We start from the raw sequence: 13,090 nt of genomic DNA, 5'->3' as shown, positions 1-13,090 counted from the left end.
ATTCTAGAAACATCCGGAGATATGATTAGAGGTGTATCAAATACACATGTTGGCTGGGTGCCAAAACTGATATCACCAACAGAGAACAAACTTTTGGGAATGAGAGAGTAAAATATACAATTTTGCCAGCAGAAGCTACTTAATCAAAATTCTAGTAGTCAGATGCTAAATGCAGGGCAGTAGAAGGTAGGAGTGTCATTTTCTCTTTGCAGTGTCTGTGTTGAAATAGATTCATTGAGCGGACACATCTAACTTCTGTGCACACCAAATGTAATTCAGTAAAAGTCTTTTTCTTAACACTCTTTTTAGAAAAAGGCCTTGCACTCATCAGTTGTATTTTGGGCCAATCCCCCAAACCTTTTGTCTTCGACTGCTGTTAGTCCATTTCAACAAGTTTCTGTTGTTTTAACATTTTTAGCCCCCCTAGGCTCCAAGCTATGAGGAATCCTTTTCTCCAAGCCTTCTCCTTAGCATTTATAAATTTGCTTGTTCTCATTGATGAGTGAGCACTGGATTCGTAGACAGTTTATCATGATGTTGCTGTACATGACTTCGGAGTTGGTCCTCATGAAAATTTGAGGCATCAGAGTTAATATTCTGCTTCTAATTCACACTTAGGACTTTTCCCAAATAGGACTTTTTCTTGAGACACCCATTACCTAGATAAAATTTAATCGCTAAATAAGTACTATTATCAAATTTGCTTATGTTATGAATGCTAGTACCTGAAGCTTTCACCTAGAATTATAAAGTCCTCCACTTGTTGTGGCTTCTTACGTGGCTTGGCCAAAGTGGATGGCTTCTGAATCCTGTCCTGTGTCTTGGAACTCGTTTCTTCTGTGGAAGAACTCAGGATCTCTCTTTATCCCTGAAATTTCATTGGTCATTGCTATGTTAGGCTGGGCTCTTATTTTGTCCTATTTGGAAGCTTGTAGCCATGAATTCTGGGAAGTTTTCATGTATAGCTTCCTTGAAAATTTGCTCCTGTCCATTTTCTGTCCTCTTTCTAAGTCATATGGTGGTAGGTGGAAGATTCTGAGTCTCATGTCTGCTTTTCTGTTTCTGTCACTCTGTTGGCCGGTACTGCTTGAAGGCTTATCTTGTCACTCTTCCTTTGATGAGATGCTTATGGGAACGAGGATCTATGGTGATCATCCTTGTTAGTTCCCTCCTGGATTGCATCTTCATGTCTATTCTCTGGGACCATCTAGTTTCCTCAGAAGAGAATCTTCTAGGTCCTGCCAGTGGGGGAACCAGCCTGGCTATCAGCATTCTGGAGGTGCACTGGGGAGGAGGTATCAGTGTCTTTCATTGTTGTCATTGTATTTTTTTACTGGGGTAAAATAGGATAAATTTTAACCATGTTAATCACGTTCAAGTGTATGATTCAGTAAGGGTAAGTATATTCACATTATCACGTAACCATCACCATGACTTCATGGTGACTTCATTTCCATGACTTTTCGTCATCCCAAACTTAAACTATAACCATTAATCAATAACTCCCCATTCCCCTACCCTCCTGCCCCTTCTAACCTCTATTTTACTTTCTATCTCTATGAACTTGACAACTCCAGGTACCTCCTGTAAGTGGAATCAAATATTATTTATCCTTTGGTATCTGGCTTATGTCACTGAAGGTTGTGTCCTCAGGATTCATTCAGCTTGTGGCGTGTGTCAGAAGGGTCTCGTTTTCCCATCTTCAGCCTTACTCCTCATTCCTGATCTTCTATCCCCCATTTGACTCCACCTCCACTGGACTGGCATTCCTAAGCATGGAGCTTGTCTTCCTCAGTTTCCCTGGCATTAACCTGGAGCACCTGCCAGACAGGCTCTAGGTACAGTCTGTCTGCAGCCATCAATGTTTCCCATCCTTTGGATGTGCAGCGACTCCATGTGGACCCTTCCCAGGGCATGCTAGGGTGAAACATCCTGCCTGTTACTGGTGTCCTTCTCTTGTAGGCACTTCGGTTTCACATTCCTCCTCTTGGCTCGGCCCACTTCTGCCTCTGAGTGACAGATGTCTTCTGGTTTCATCAAAGATGGAGTTTAAGTTTCTGTTTCTTGTTCTCTTTTTGTTTTAGGGTGAATTAAAGGGGGAAAAAAGAGGTAGGGAAAAAGATTCTTACTTCACTACCTTAAAAGCAAATGTAATAATGTTTATATATGAATTTCCTAAAGAAAATGGAGAGGATCTTTGTGGTTGAGGTTTTGTTTTGCTTTGCTCTTACAAAGAAAAAGGTTTGAACATGACAAAGTTTTCTGAAGCCTCATGTCTTTTCTGGCTGTTTCTTACCAGACCTATCTAGCATCTTAATAACACATGTAAATTGGAGTCAGGGAAGTCATCTGCTATAAACACTTACTTTGATCACAGGCAGTGCTCCAAACGACAACAAAAAAAAATCACCGTTTTTAAAGGAAGGGAACTGACTGGGAAAAATTAGAGAGGGAGACAAACCTTAACTCTGGGAAACAAACAAAGGGTTGTGGAAGGGGAGGTTGGTGGAGGGATGGGGTAACTGGGTGATGGGCAATGAAGAGGGCACTTGATGGGTTGAGCACTGGGTGTTATACTATCTGTTGGCAAATTGAATTTCAATTTTAAAAATGTAAAAAAAGAAATCACCCTTTTAGAATTATTAGGGGGTGGGAGACTATGGTCGCATGGCAGCCACAACTTCCTTGCTCACATGCACAGGAGGGCCCCTGGTCTCTCCAAACTGTTACGGTTTCTGGAGCTGGGTCTCCCATTCAGAGGAGAGAGAGTTGCTAACTCTGTATTTTTTTTCTATTCTCTACTGTACTGAATTTTTCTCCTTCACCAACGTATAGCCTCTGCTAATTCCTCCCCACTCCAGATCTTACTTCCTGCTCCCCACCCGCCTCCCCTCTCCAGAGGCTATCTCCTCCACTGGGCTGTGAGCCATTTGAGGACAGGACTCTGTCTTAATCATCTTTGCGTCTCTCAGAGCTTAGTGCTAACTCATGTCCCGTGGTAAGCACTCAGGAAATGCTTGTGGGGAGAATGAAGGATGGAATATAAAACTATTTGCTTTTACCATCACTGGCCAATGGATGTTTGCTTTCTTGAACTGAGCAACGACCAAGGATCAGATTTAAACTTAGGGTCTGGTTGAGGTCTCCCTCCCCCTCTCTTTCTTCCATTTAAGACTTGTCATTAAAAAAAAAAAAAAAAAAGACTTGTTATTAAATAGCCTTCTTTTGCTTGTTAATTTACTCCTGTGTTCAGATTTCTCTCTCTTCCTCTTACCAAGTCAAATTCCCCCAGGCAGGATGGAGCACACCTGGCCTTTATCCACATCATGGAGTGTCCTTCAGAGTTAGTAAAACAGGAGAATGAGGAAGGAAAAATCTTCAGTGGGGCAAGGTCATGCAGGGAGGGTGGGCCTGGAAAAAATCTCTTCTGTAGGTACATTCTGATCTTTTATTCAGCTGGGGGTTCTCCAAGCAGAAAGTGAAAGAGATATTCCTAACAAGTTGGCCATCCAGATGTTATTGCCTATCATTCTGGATGTTAGTCCTCCTACCAGGATCCCAGAGCTTCTCCCTGCAATGCCCATGTAGAAGCAAATACTAGAGATTTCATCTAAAATTTATCCAAGTGAGCAGGGTCAGTGACAAGAGCCAGAGCAATGCTGAAACCACATAATTTCTGGAGACGAGAACCCCAAATGAAGAAAGTGCTGCAAATCAGTCTCTTGGCTTCAAGCAATGAGAATAAAGTGAAGTCTTTCCATTAGAACATTCCAGTTACACAAATATCTGAAGATAGTGTTTCAGAAGACTTGAGCAAAATTAATTCATCATGTAAACAACTTTCAAGAGATCTTAGCATTTATAAATTTGCTTGGAAATTTCCATTTCTAAAACCAAGGAGTCTTCCAAGGCAGAAGAGACCAGTACCACTGGTCATGACCTATGGTAAGAAATAAACAGAAACCCTACTTCACAAATAAAACAAAAGTTTCACAAAATCACACTGACTTTTATTATGGGTAGTGCATTCTGATCTTTGCTATTTCATTCTGTTATGATTTATATTGAAAAATACTGGTAGCTCCCTAAAAAAATCAATTTGTTGCTCTCAAATGGGTAGTGACCTACAATTTGAAAAACAATGATTAGAGAATAAATTCAAAAGGAGCCTGTTTCAAATCTAGTAAAAGACATTTCACTTCTGGCTGTCTTTTTTTTTTTTTAATTTTTTATTTATTTATGATAGTCACGAGAGAGAGAGAGAGGCAGAGACATAGGCAGAGGGAGAAGCAGGCTCCATGCACCGGGAGCCTGATGTGGGATTCGATCCCCGGTCTCCAGGATCACGCCCTGGGCCAAAGGCAGGCGCCAAACCGCTGCGCCACCGAGGGATCCCCACTTCTGGCTGTCTTGTAGAATCTTCCCAGTGATCACCAGTGGTAAGGAAAGGAAATTGGTTATGATGAGTGGAATTTCTCATATGCCAGGTATCAGACATATTCTAACTGAAAATAGGCCTCATAAAATACCTTTTTCCCTATAGAATGAGGTATCCACAAGGCAGACAAAACATACAGACGTGGATAGATCCTGTTAAACAGCTAAATGAGTATATTGCTCTATCCCAGTTTAATCATGGAGGAAAATGTTCTTTTTTTTTTTTCCCTTAAAGCTGCTCTTAGTATCAAAGATTGACATTTCAGCTCTTGAACTACCCTGAGTCAGTTGACCATATTAAAAGCCATCCGTCCATACCAGTCCTCTTACAGGGCTCAGAAGGGATAATGAACACCCCACCTTTCTCACTGGATGTTGAGAAAATGCATACTGCAGAATCAGTATGAGCCAACTCTGGCCTATACTGAAGACTTTGTAGGGGACAATTTAATGATTGGGACATAATGCATTGGGCTAGCTGATTTAAGGATTTTGACTTCTTCAAACAAACTTACAGGGAAAAGCTAATTTTAAAAAAATATATTGGTATGAGATAATATACATGAAGATGACTTTTTGGTGTACCTATTACAAGTAGAAGCTGGAAACAATACAACAAAAGAAATTGAGATTGGGGATTAAGATTGGGTTTGAGAGGGCAGCCCCAGTGGCACAGCGGTTTAGCGCCGCCTGCAGCCCAGGGTGTGATCCTGGAGACCCCAGATCGAGTCCCACGTCAGGCTCACAGCATGGAGCCTGCTTCTCCCTCTGCCTGTGTCTCTGCCTCTCTCTCTCTCTCTCTGAATATATAAATAAATAAATCTTAAAAAAAAAAAAAGATTGGGTTTGAGTAGTTCATTTAAGGGTCAATCAAGTCCATTATCCTGCCATTAAAAAAAAAAAAAAAAAAAAAACTTGCTCTGTCTTCATCTTCACGTTAGCCTGTTTTCACTCTGGCAAACTGAATGCTGTCTTGATCCCCTTCTTACTAAAATTTACATTACATTTCCTTGATGCCATGCATGATACCCACAAGCCTCTCTGGTCTCTATTTCTGAATCTCCTCTTCTAAGAACATCAGTCAGATTGGGTTAGGGCCTGCCCTGAAAGCCTCATTTTAACTTGATTACCTCTTTAAAAACCCTCTCTCTCCAGGCAGTCATATTCTGAGGCTGGGGCTCAGGCTCCAACATATGGATGTATTCGTTGGGGGACGGGGGACTGTTCAGCCCATCGTCACCTCTAAAGCTTGCTTCAAGAAGGGATGCAGGATGTGGGGAGCCAAACACCCCCTGCAATGCTTGACCCTTGCTCAGGTTTCTCAATGGTGCATTTCTTTTGCTTTAGGGAGAACTAATGCCGATGTGATGACCGCCCTGTCGCAGGGCTACAGGATGCCCCGCATGGAGAACTGCCCAGACGAGCTCTACGACATCATGAAAATGTGCTGGAAGGAGAAAGCAGAAGAGAGGCCAACGTTTGATTACCTGCAGAGTGTCCTGGATGATTTCTACACTGCCACAGAAGGGCAGTATCAGCAGCAGCCTTAACACACAGGAAGACTCCTGGCCGTTCGTTGGGACGACTCCTTTCTTCAAAAAGAAAACAGGACAATCACTGGTTGCGCTAGTATCTCACGCACTAGGATCATCCACCGTCTCTGCTTCCTGAAAGTGAGGCTAGGTAACTCAGGAAGACCACTCCCGACATGGAAAAGTATTCTCTTTCTCGTTGGCTGATGCCCACTGGTTGCCGCTTGGACTGCTCCCAGCTGGCAATCTTGCTTTGCTAGACCAACATCTGCAGACAGCCTTCTGAGAAGAAAACACCTGTTGTGTCCAGAACCCCCCACTCCAGCCTCTTGTTTACAACTCAGTGTGTGACTCTGAGGTTCAGAGGCTCCTGCAGTGAATCTCTCAACTAGTAACAGACTTAAACTCATTTATAAAAGTAAAGTAACCAGATGCATATCATGACCCTTCTTTGCATTTTCTCTCTGCTTTGGCTTATCTATTAAGAAATTACTAATCCAATCTGTTACATTTTGCAGGTGAAGTCAGAAGGTTAAAATGGTCTCTCCCAGATTTTAGCGATTTCCCCTCCCCCTCGAATCTGAGACTGTTAAACATTTTCCTTCCATGGAGACTGCTCCGAACCCCCAGACATGAAGCAGAGCAGCAGCAATGCTCTTCTGACCTGTTTCCTGTAGAAATGTCCTCTGTGAGCTGCTGTGTGTCCCAACATAGACCCTGCCCATGGCCAGGGCTGGTCCAGACCTCTGAGGAAAGGGAGAAGAGCCTCAGGAACTCCTCTACCCCAAGAAGGAATATTTTTAACAGTCCTGCTTTTCCATTCCACAATTTCCTATATACAGACTTTTTTGACAATGTACTTTGGGAGAATAATAAGATTCTAATTTCTGCAGAGCCTGATAGGGCCTTATAAAAATTTTCTTTATTGCTTCCAATGATTTGAACATTATTTTAATGATGGAATGTTAATTCTATTGTACTTGAGAAAGTAAATGCCATCTTTGAGTCTATTTTTGTGATTCAGCAATCTTTTCTAAATTGTGTAAAGCATGTGTGAGACTATTTATACAAAGATATGAGAATAAGTGACTGAGGAGGTTCAAAAGAGCTCCTGCAGCAGGGGATACGAGAGGTTTTGTTTACTAAATTTTTCTACTGTAAGCTTTGAATAGAAAATGCTATATCACCTCATGTTTCACTTATGCTCTTGTGTATATACTTAATATTTCTATTTTTTATTTTATTTTAATACACCTGTCCCAATAACATCTCAAGCTTTTTCTTTGTGTTTAACATTTCCAGTTACCATCAGCATAAAAATGAGTACCATTGTGGGAGGCGGAGCATGAGAGGGGATTCTATATAGTTACATCGTTTAAAGAACTTGCACAAGTTCTACCTCCATCCTTTGAGCATTTTCAGATTGGAAAACCAGGAGCTGACAGCCTGGATATCCCTGTATGGGGGCCAAATAGGATTTGTTTTCAAATAGGCTTAGCAGGCACCATTAGAATTTTATTTTGTGTGTGTTGCCTACGTGTTGAGTTCCTAGGGGAAGGGATAAAATATTCTACTGTTCCCAAAATTTTAACCTATTTTCCTGTGTGTTTTTAAAAAATGTTCTTTCTAAAATATTCTAAAGTTCTTGATTTACAAGTGCCATGTACATGAAGATAGAATATTATCACCGTATAATGTCTGCACAGCTGATGACTTGATCCACAAGGGTCAGTCTTCTGCATACATCCACCTGTTCACATTTCTTTTTTTTCTTTTCAAAGATATTATTTATTTATTCATGAGAAACAGAGAGATAGAGAGGCAGAGAGAGAAGCAGGCTCCATGCAGGGAGCCTGATGTGGGACTCGATCCCGGGTCTCCAGGATCACACCCTGGGCCAAAGTCGGCGCTAAACCGCTGAGCCACACGGGCTGCCCCCATTCACATTTCATTTCAGAATCACACATGTGGCCCTGCATGTTATGTGGAAGGAAATTGTAAAGATTCTCTAGGGCAAAAAGAAGTTTCTAGAAAATTACTAAGCTTCTCTTCAGTTTGTTTTTCTTCTCACAATTCTGCTTCCTTTCGCCGTTTTACATTAAATTTTTCCCCTCAATCAAGTACATGAGCCTTTTTTTTTTTTCTCTCCAACACCTTAGGCCTCATCACTCATTCTCAGGATGTGCTTGAGCCACATCATACTCAATGGGCACCAAGCTCAGTCTCTTCCCTCATCAGTAGGATTCCAGCTTCCTCATGACTGGTAGGCAAAATGAGGGACTGAGTAGATGTTTGTATAATGTTAGGGTCTCCAGTAGAGTGCAGAATGCCTGATATCATATCCTGGATCATTACGGAGGACTTGAAAAGCAAAATGGCCACTCCTCTACCTCTCAGATCTTGCCTTTGTTGTTCTGCAGTGAAGGATGTGTAAAAAGTTTCCCCAGGGGATATACTGGTGTGCCCAGGCTTCAGAATCACTCCTTTGCTTTGACTCATATTCAAAATTAATTGCTCAAAGAAAGGCTGGCCCTCTCTCTCCTCAGCTGATTTGGTTGCCCCAGGAAGGATGGAGGAGTAGAGAAGGAAGGAAAGGGAGAAAAGTTGCCTTTTTCCTTTCTTATGACCATGAAACTCACTGAATCTATGGTAAAGCTCATGAGCTTGACACGGGTGTCCTCAGTAGAAGGGACACTTCATAGCCCCTCCAAGCAGACCTCCCTGGGTTCTGTCAGAATCACACTGGAAACGCATACTGCCCAGGCCTTCTAGGGAAGATAGGATGCTACAGCGGCCTTGATTCCCCTCTCCAAGGTGTAAAAGAGGTCAATAAAAGAAGGGACCATATTTATTTACATACACTGTGGGATAGATCAAGGGTATTAAAATGTAAATATAAGCTCATTTCCAATTTTGCCTGTGACGATGGCTTTCTTTATCTTTCCCTTTGCTTGGAACAAACTACATGGGGCAGTGGCCACTGAAAGGCAGTCAGAACTGAAACACCAGCATCTGGTACATGGACTGAAGTAAAGCCCATGTTCAGCCCCTAGCTGAGCTCCCCAGCCTTCGGGTCATAACTGCCACGCTCCACAGCCAATCAGTTTCTTGTGTTCTCAGATGAGGTCAGACCACCTATCTCTCTTCGCACATCTTTGTTTTCTACTTCTGCTGAGTTGAAGGGAGATGCCAACTCTCCATCTCCTACATTTTGACTACCTGAAGTTATTAGATTAGGAGAAGATGAGCCTTGCTGTTCTTCCTGATGGAAATGATAGTTATAAATACACGAAGCTTGCTATACAACCATCATTTGCTCAGTGCTCTCTTTTGCAGTTTGGCGCTTTATAAAAATGACCTGTAACCTATACCACAACCCTTGAAGGTATGGACAGTCTTATGACTTTCACGGCTGAAAAATCGGATGAATTTTAATTTTGGAGGAAATGCCATGCAAGATTTCAACTCACCACTCAGACCTTTAAAAAGACAATTTAGGGACCCCTGGGTGGCTTAGTGGTTGAGCGTGATCTTGGGGTCCTGGGATCGAGTCCTGCATCGGGTTCCCTGCAGGGAGCCTGCTTCTCCCTCTGCCTATGTTTCTGCCTCTCTCTGTGTCTCTCATGAACAAATAAATAAAATATTTAACAAAATAAAAAAGAATTTATAGAGACTACACCATTTTTTCCATCTTTTTTTTTTTTTTTAAGTGGTCTCAATGCCCAATGTGGAGTTCAAACTCATGACCCTGGGATCAAGATCACATGCTCTACTGACTGAGCCAGTCAGGTGCCCAGGGACTAAACTTTTTAATAAAATGCTTTTATAACATTTATGCTTTGTTTTATAACATGAAGTTGTATTAAACTGATAAAGTTTTATTCTAGAAAGCTCTAACATGACAGATGTATAAGAGGAAAGCCTTCTGATTTAATTTCCTGTGTTCTTATGACTCTAAATACTTCAGATAGAAGTAAGTGCCAAAAGCTTCACAGGGTTCCCAAGATGGTCACCATGTGATCTTAACTGTTTCACTTACATGTTAAAATAATTGGGGCAGTCTTGGTGGCCTCCAACTCCAAGTTGTTGGAAAGATTAGTCAGAAATAATCAGGATTGGGCAATGTTCAATATTAGCACAAAACTTCTAGAATCAAAGCTGGCTTTATTTACAGCACTCAGATTAGATACCATGTCACAAAGCCGGAAAACAATATGTGAATTGTTGTTGTTGTTGTTTTTTACACTTATGTAGGGTTTGGACAAAAGTCCTTAATCCCTCATATGCTAACCTTAAGGTCAGATGTGTTTTTTTATTTCAGATTTTATTTTATTTTTTATTTAAAAGCTTAATGCAATGAAAATACTGAATATTTGGCGGTTAACCTTCCATGAACACTGGAGAAGAAACCTTTAATCAAAAAAATATATATATTTCTTTGCCTCCCTGAGCTGCGACTCGAGGGCCGCCCTGGGTCTGGGCATTGCCCTGCATTCTCCCTGCTACGCCCAGGTATGGCGGGCACAGCTGGGACACGGCCAGAAGATAGCCTGCCTTGTGCTGGCCATGGGGCTTCTGGGCCCCCTGGACTGGCTGGGCCACCCTCCTCAGATCAGCATTTTCTACATCTTCAATTTCCTCGAGTTCACCCTCTGGCCATGCTTTGTCTTGGCCCTTGTGCCCTGGGTGGTGCACAAGTTCAGTGCCCAGGGGACACCACCCATCAGCTCTTCCTGACTTTTTTTTTTTTTTTAATTTTATTTATTTATGAGAGAGAGACCGAGACACAGACAGAGGGAGAAGCAGAGAAGCAGGTTCGGTTCTATGCAGGGAGCCTGACATGGGACTTGATCAAAAAAAATGCCTAAACTCACATTAAGTAGGATGAATATAGCCTGTAAATTGCTTCAGGTCAAGTTCTGCCATCAACTGATTTCTTTAAAACAAAACAAAACAAAACAAAACAAAACAAAACAAAACAAAAACAAATAATAAAAAACCCAAGTTTTCTGATTTTCAAAATTTTTTGGACTTCAGAATTGTGAATTAGGGATAGTCTTGTACTCAGAGATCTTGAAGAACATTCAAGACCACAAGACCTTTTAGTATCAGTGGTGTGTCTGATTCAAATGGAGGACTTTGGGACGGGGGTACGCAAAACCCATTTTATGCAGCCATGTTCCAAGATGCAAAATATTTTTAAGTCTCTTTGAAACAACACAGCTATGAAAATAATCTCTGATCGAATTCACCTCAGGGAGGTCTGATACTTAGCAGGTCCAGTGGAGGGAAATATCTAGCAGTTTTAGGTGACCACAAGAGCTACCAGTGCGCTGTGGTTGCAAAAATAGTTAAGAGGTGCAGTAGTGAGTTACATTAGGATCTCATAAAAGGGCTACAAACCAAAAAATATGTTCATCCATAACACACAATTCAGACCATGTGGAAGCATTACATTCAATTCTGAATGCTTAATGGCAGATTCTCAAATCTTAACTATTCTGGAAAAGTCACTTTGATGTGGGTGATGGGACATGCGTGAAAGAATTGGGAGCATGTCAAATGTGGAAGTTTTGGGGCAGTCAGGGGGAGCCACAGCACAGACGTTTTGACGGGAGAGATAAGTGGGATCAATTTAAAGCATTTGCTCTGTCAACAAACTGTATTTTGAATCTTACTTTGTAAGACATTTTAGAAGTGGCTCATCATGCCTGATCTCTCTTTTGTCAGTGTACTTCCCTTTAAATAAGGTGTCCTGTGGGCTCACAGTAGTCATTCAATGCAGTGCTTTGCTGCACACTCCCCTGAGGCCAGGCAAGGGAGTAGACATACAGATTGTTAGTCTCAAATTGCTTGCTTTGAGGGGATAAGTACAAGGATGATACCAGTAGTGCAAGAAAACTATCATAAGGGGGAAAAATCGATTCAAAATGGGAAGCAAATCATTCTGAGCAAAGATGGCAAAGCTGATTACGGGAACAGGCTTGGAGGTAAAGGAAAAAAGCTTCGTTAAATAAGCAACATTCGGGTGGGGTTTTGCAGGGGGACAGGGCGCTGGCAGGTAGAAAGGAGTCTGCAGGGAGAAGTTTCCAAGAAAGGATGCAGCAGAGCAAGAGCAGCGTGGGAAGCACCGAAGGACAGCGCCCCCCAGACTGGTGGAATTGGAGCCCTGAGACTCAGACTTGAGATTGCATCAGAATCACCTGGAAGGTGCATTAGAACAGATCATTGCCCGCCACCCCGAGTGTCTGGTTCTGAGGTGTAGGTCTGGGGAGGGACTCAAGAACAACAGCTGAGATTCCTGGCTCTGGACCGCTCTTTGAGACCCGTTGGACGTGCTGGTTCTCAGCAGCTGGGGAACCCAGTCAACCAGGATGAGGCCACATCACGGAGAAAATACAGAGTCCCTGGGGAGGAGTGTGGCCTTTATCAGAGCACGCGGTGGCAGTCCTACACATTTGAGGGAGCCTCACATGCGGCAGCACAGCGCAGAGCCGGCCGCCCAGTTACTGGGGAGCCACGGGGCCTGGCTTCCCACCCTGGCTCTACTTACTGTGCTCAGCGACAAAATAGGGGTAAGAATTCTGCTCCCCTCACAGGGTTGTTATACAGAAAAAGTGATGTAATATTTCGTTATGAGCCGGGCGCATGGTCAAGCCAAGGTGTGAAATAGAAACGTGAAATCAAGATGTTTGGTAATTGAGATGTTGAATAAAATGCAGTGTCAGAGAAGCACAGTATGAAGTCCAATCGGCGAGCAGTGTGGGGGACAGATGGGCAGGAAAACCAGAGAGGAGGCTGTTGTGGCAGTCACAGTGGGGGGGAATAAGAGCCCTAACTAGGTAGGGTTGGTGTGCTTTGGGAGACGCTGTAGATGCAGACTCTGAGGACCTTGCCTGACACTCTGAGATTGATTTCTTCAGATGTGGGACAGGGTACAGAGATCTGTTTGTATGACTTGTTTTTTTGTTTGTTTGTTTTCAAGATTGTATTTATTTATTTATTTGAGAGAGTGAGGGAGAATGAAAGCACTAGGGAGAGGGAGAAGCAGGCTCCCTACTGAGCAGGAAACCTGACACAAGGCTCGATACCAGGACCCCAGGATCATGACCTGAGCCAAA

General features: G+C 42.6%; 1 protein-coding gene across 4 annotated transcripts in view; it reads left to right on the top strand.

The window, feature by feature from the left end:
• Window positions 1-7,237, top strand: part of LYN (LYN proto-oncogene, Src family tyrosine kinase) — a 115,801-nt gene extending 108,564 nt beyond the window's left edge. For all 4 annotated transcript variants that reach the window (XM_077876909.1, XM_077876910.1, XM_077876911.1 and 1 more), the window contains exon 13: window positions 5,785-7,237. In XM_077876909.1, coding sequence (XP_077733035.1) covers window positions 5,785-5,987 — 203 coding nt within the window. In that variant the 3' untranslated portion in view covers window positions 5,988-7,237. The remainder of the gene's footprint in view (window positions 1-5,784) is intronic.
• The last annotated feature ends 5,853 nt before the right edge of the window (window positions 7,238-13,090 follow it).

Source organism: Canis aureus, chromosome 28 (assembly GCF_053574225.1).
Source record: "Canis aureus isolate CA01 chromosome 28, VMU_Caureus_v.1.0, whole genome shotgun sequence".
Lineage (NCBI taxonomy): Eukaryota > Metazoa > Chordata > Mammalia > Carnivora > Canidae > Canis > Canis aureus.
The sequence above is the reverse complement of the archived record's forward strand: the minus strand, read 5'-3'. Positions and strand labels throughout refer to the sequence as shown.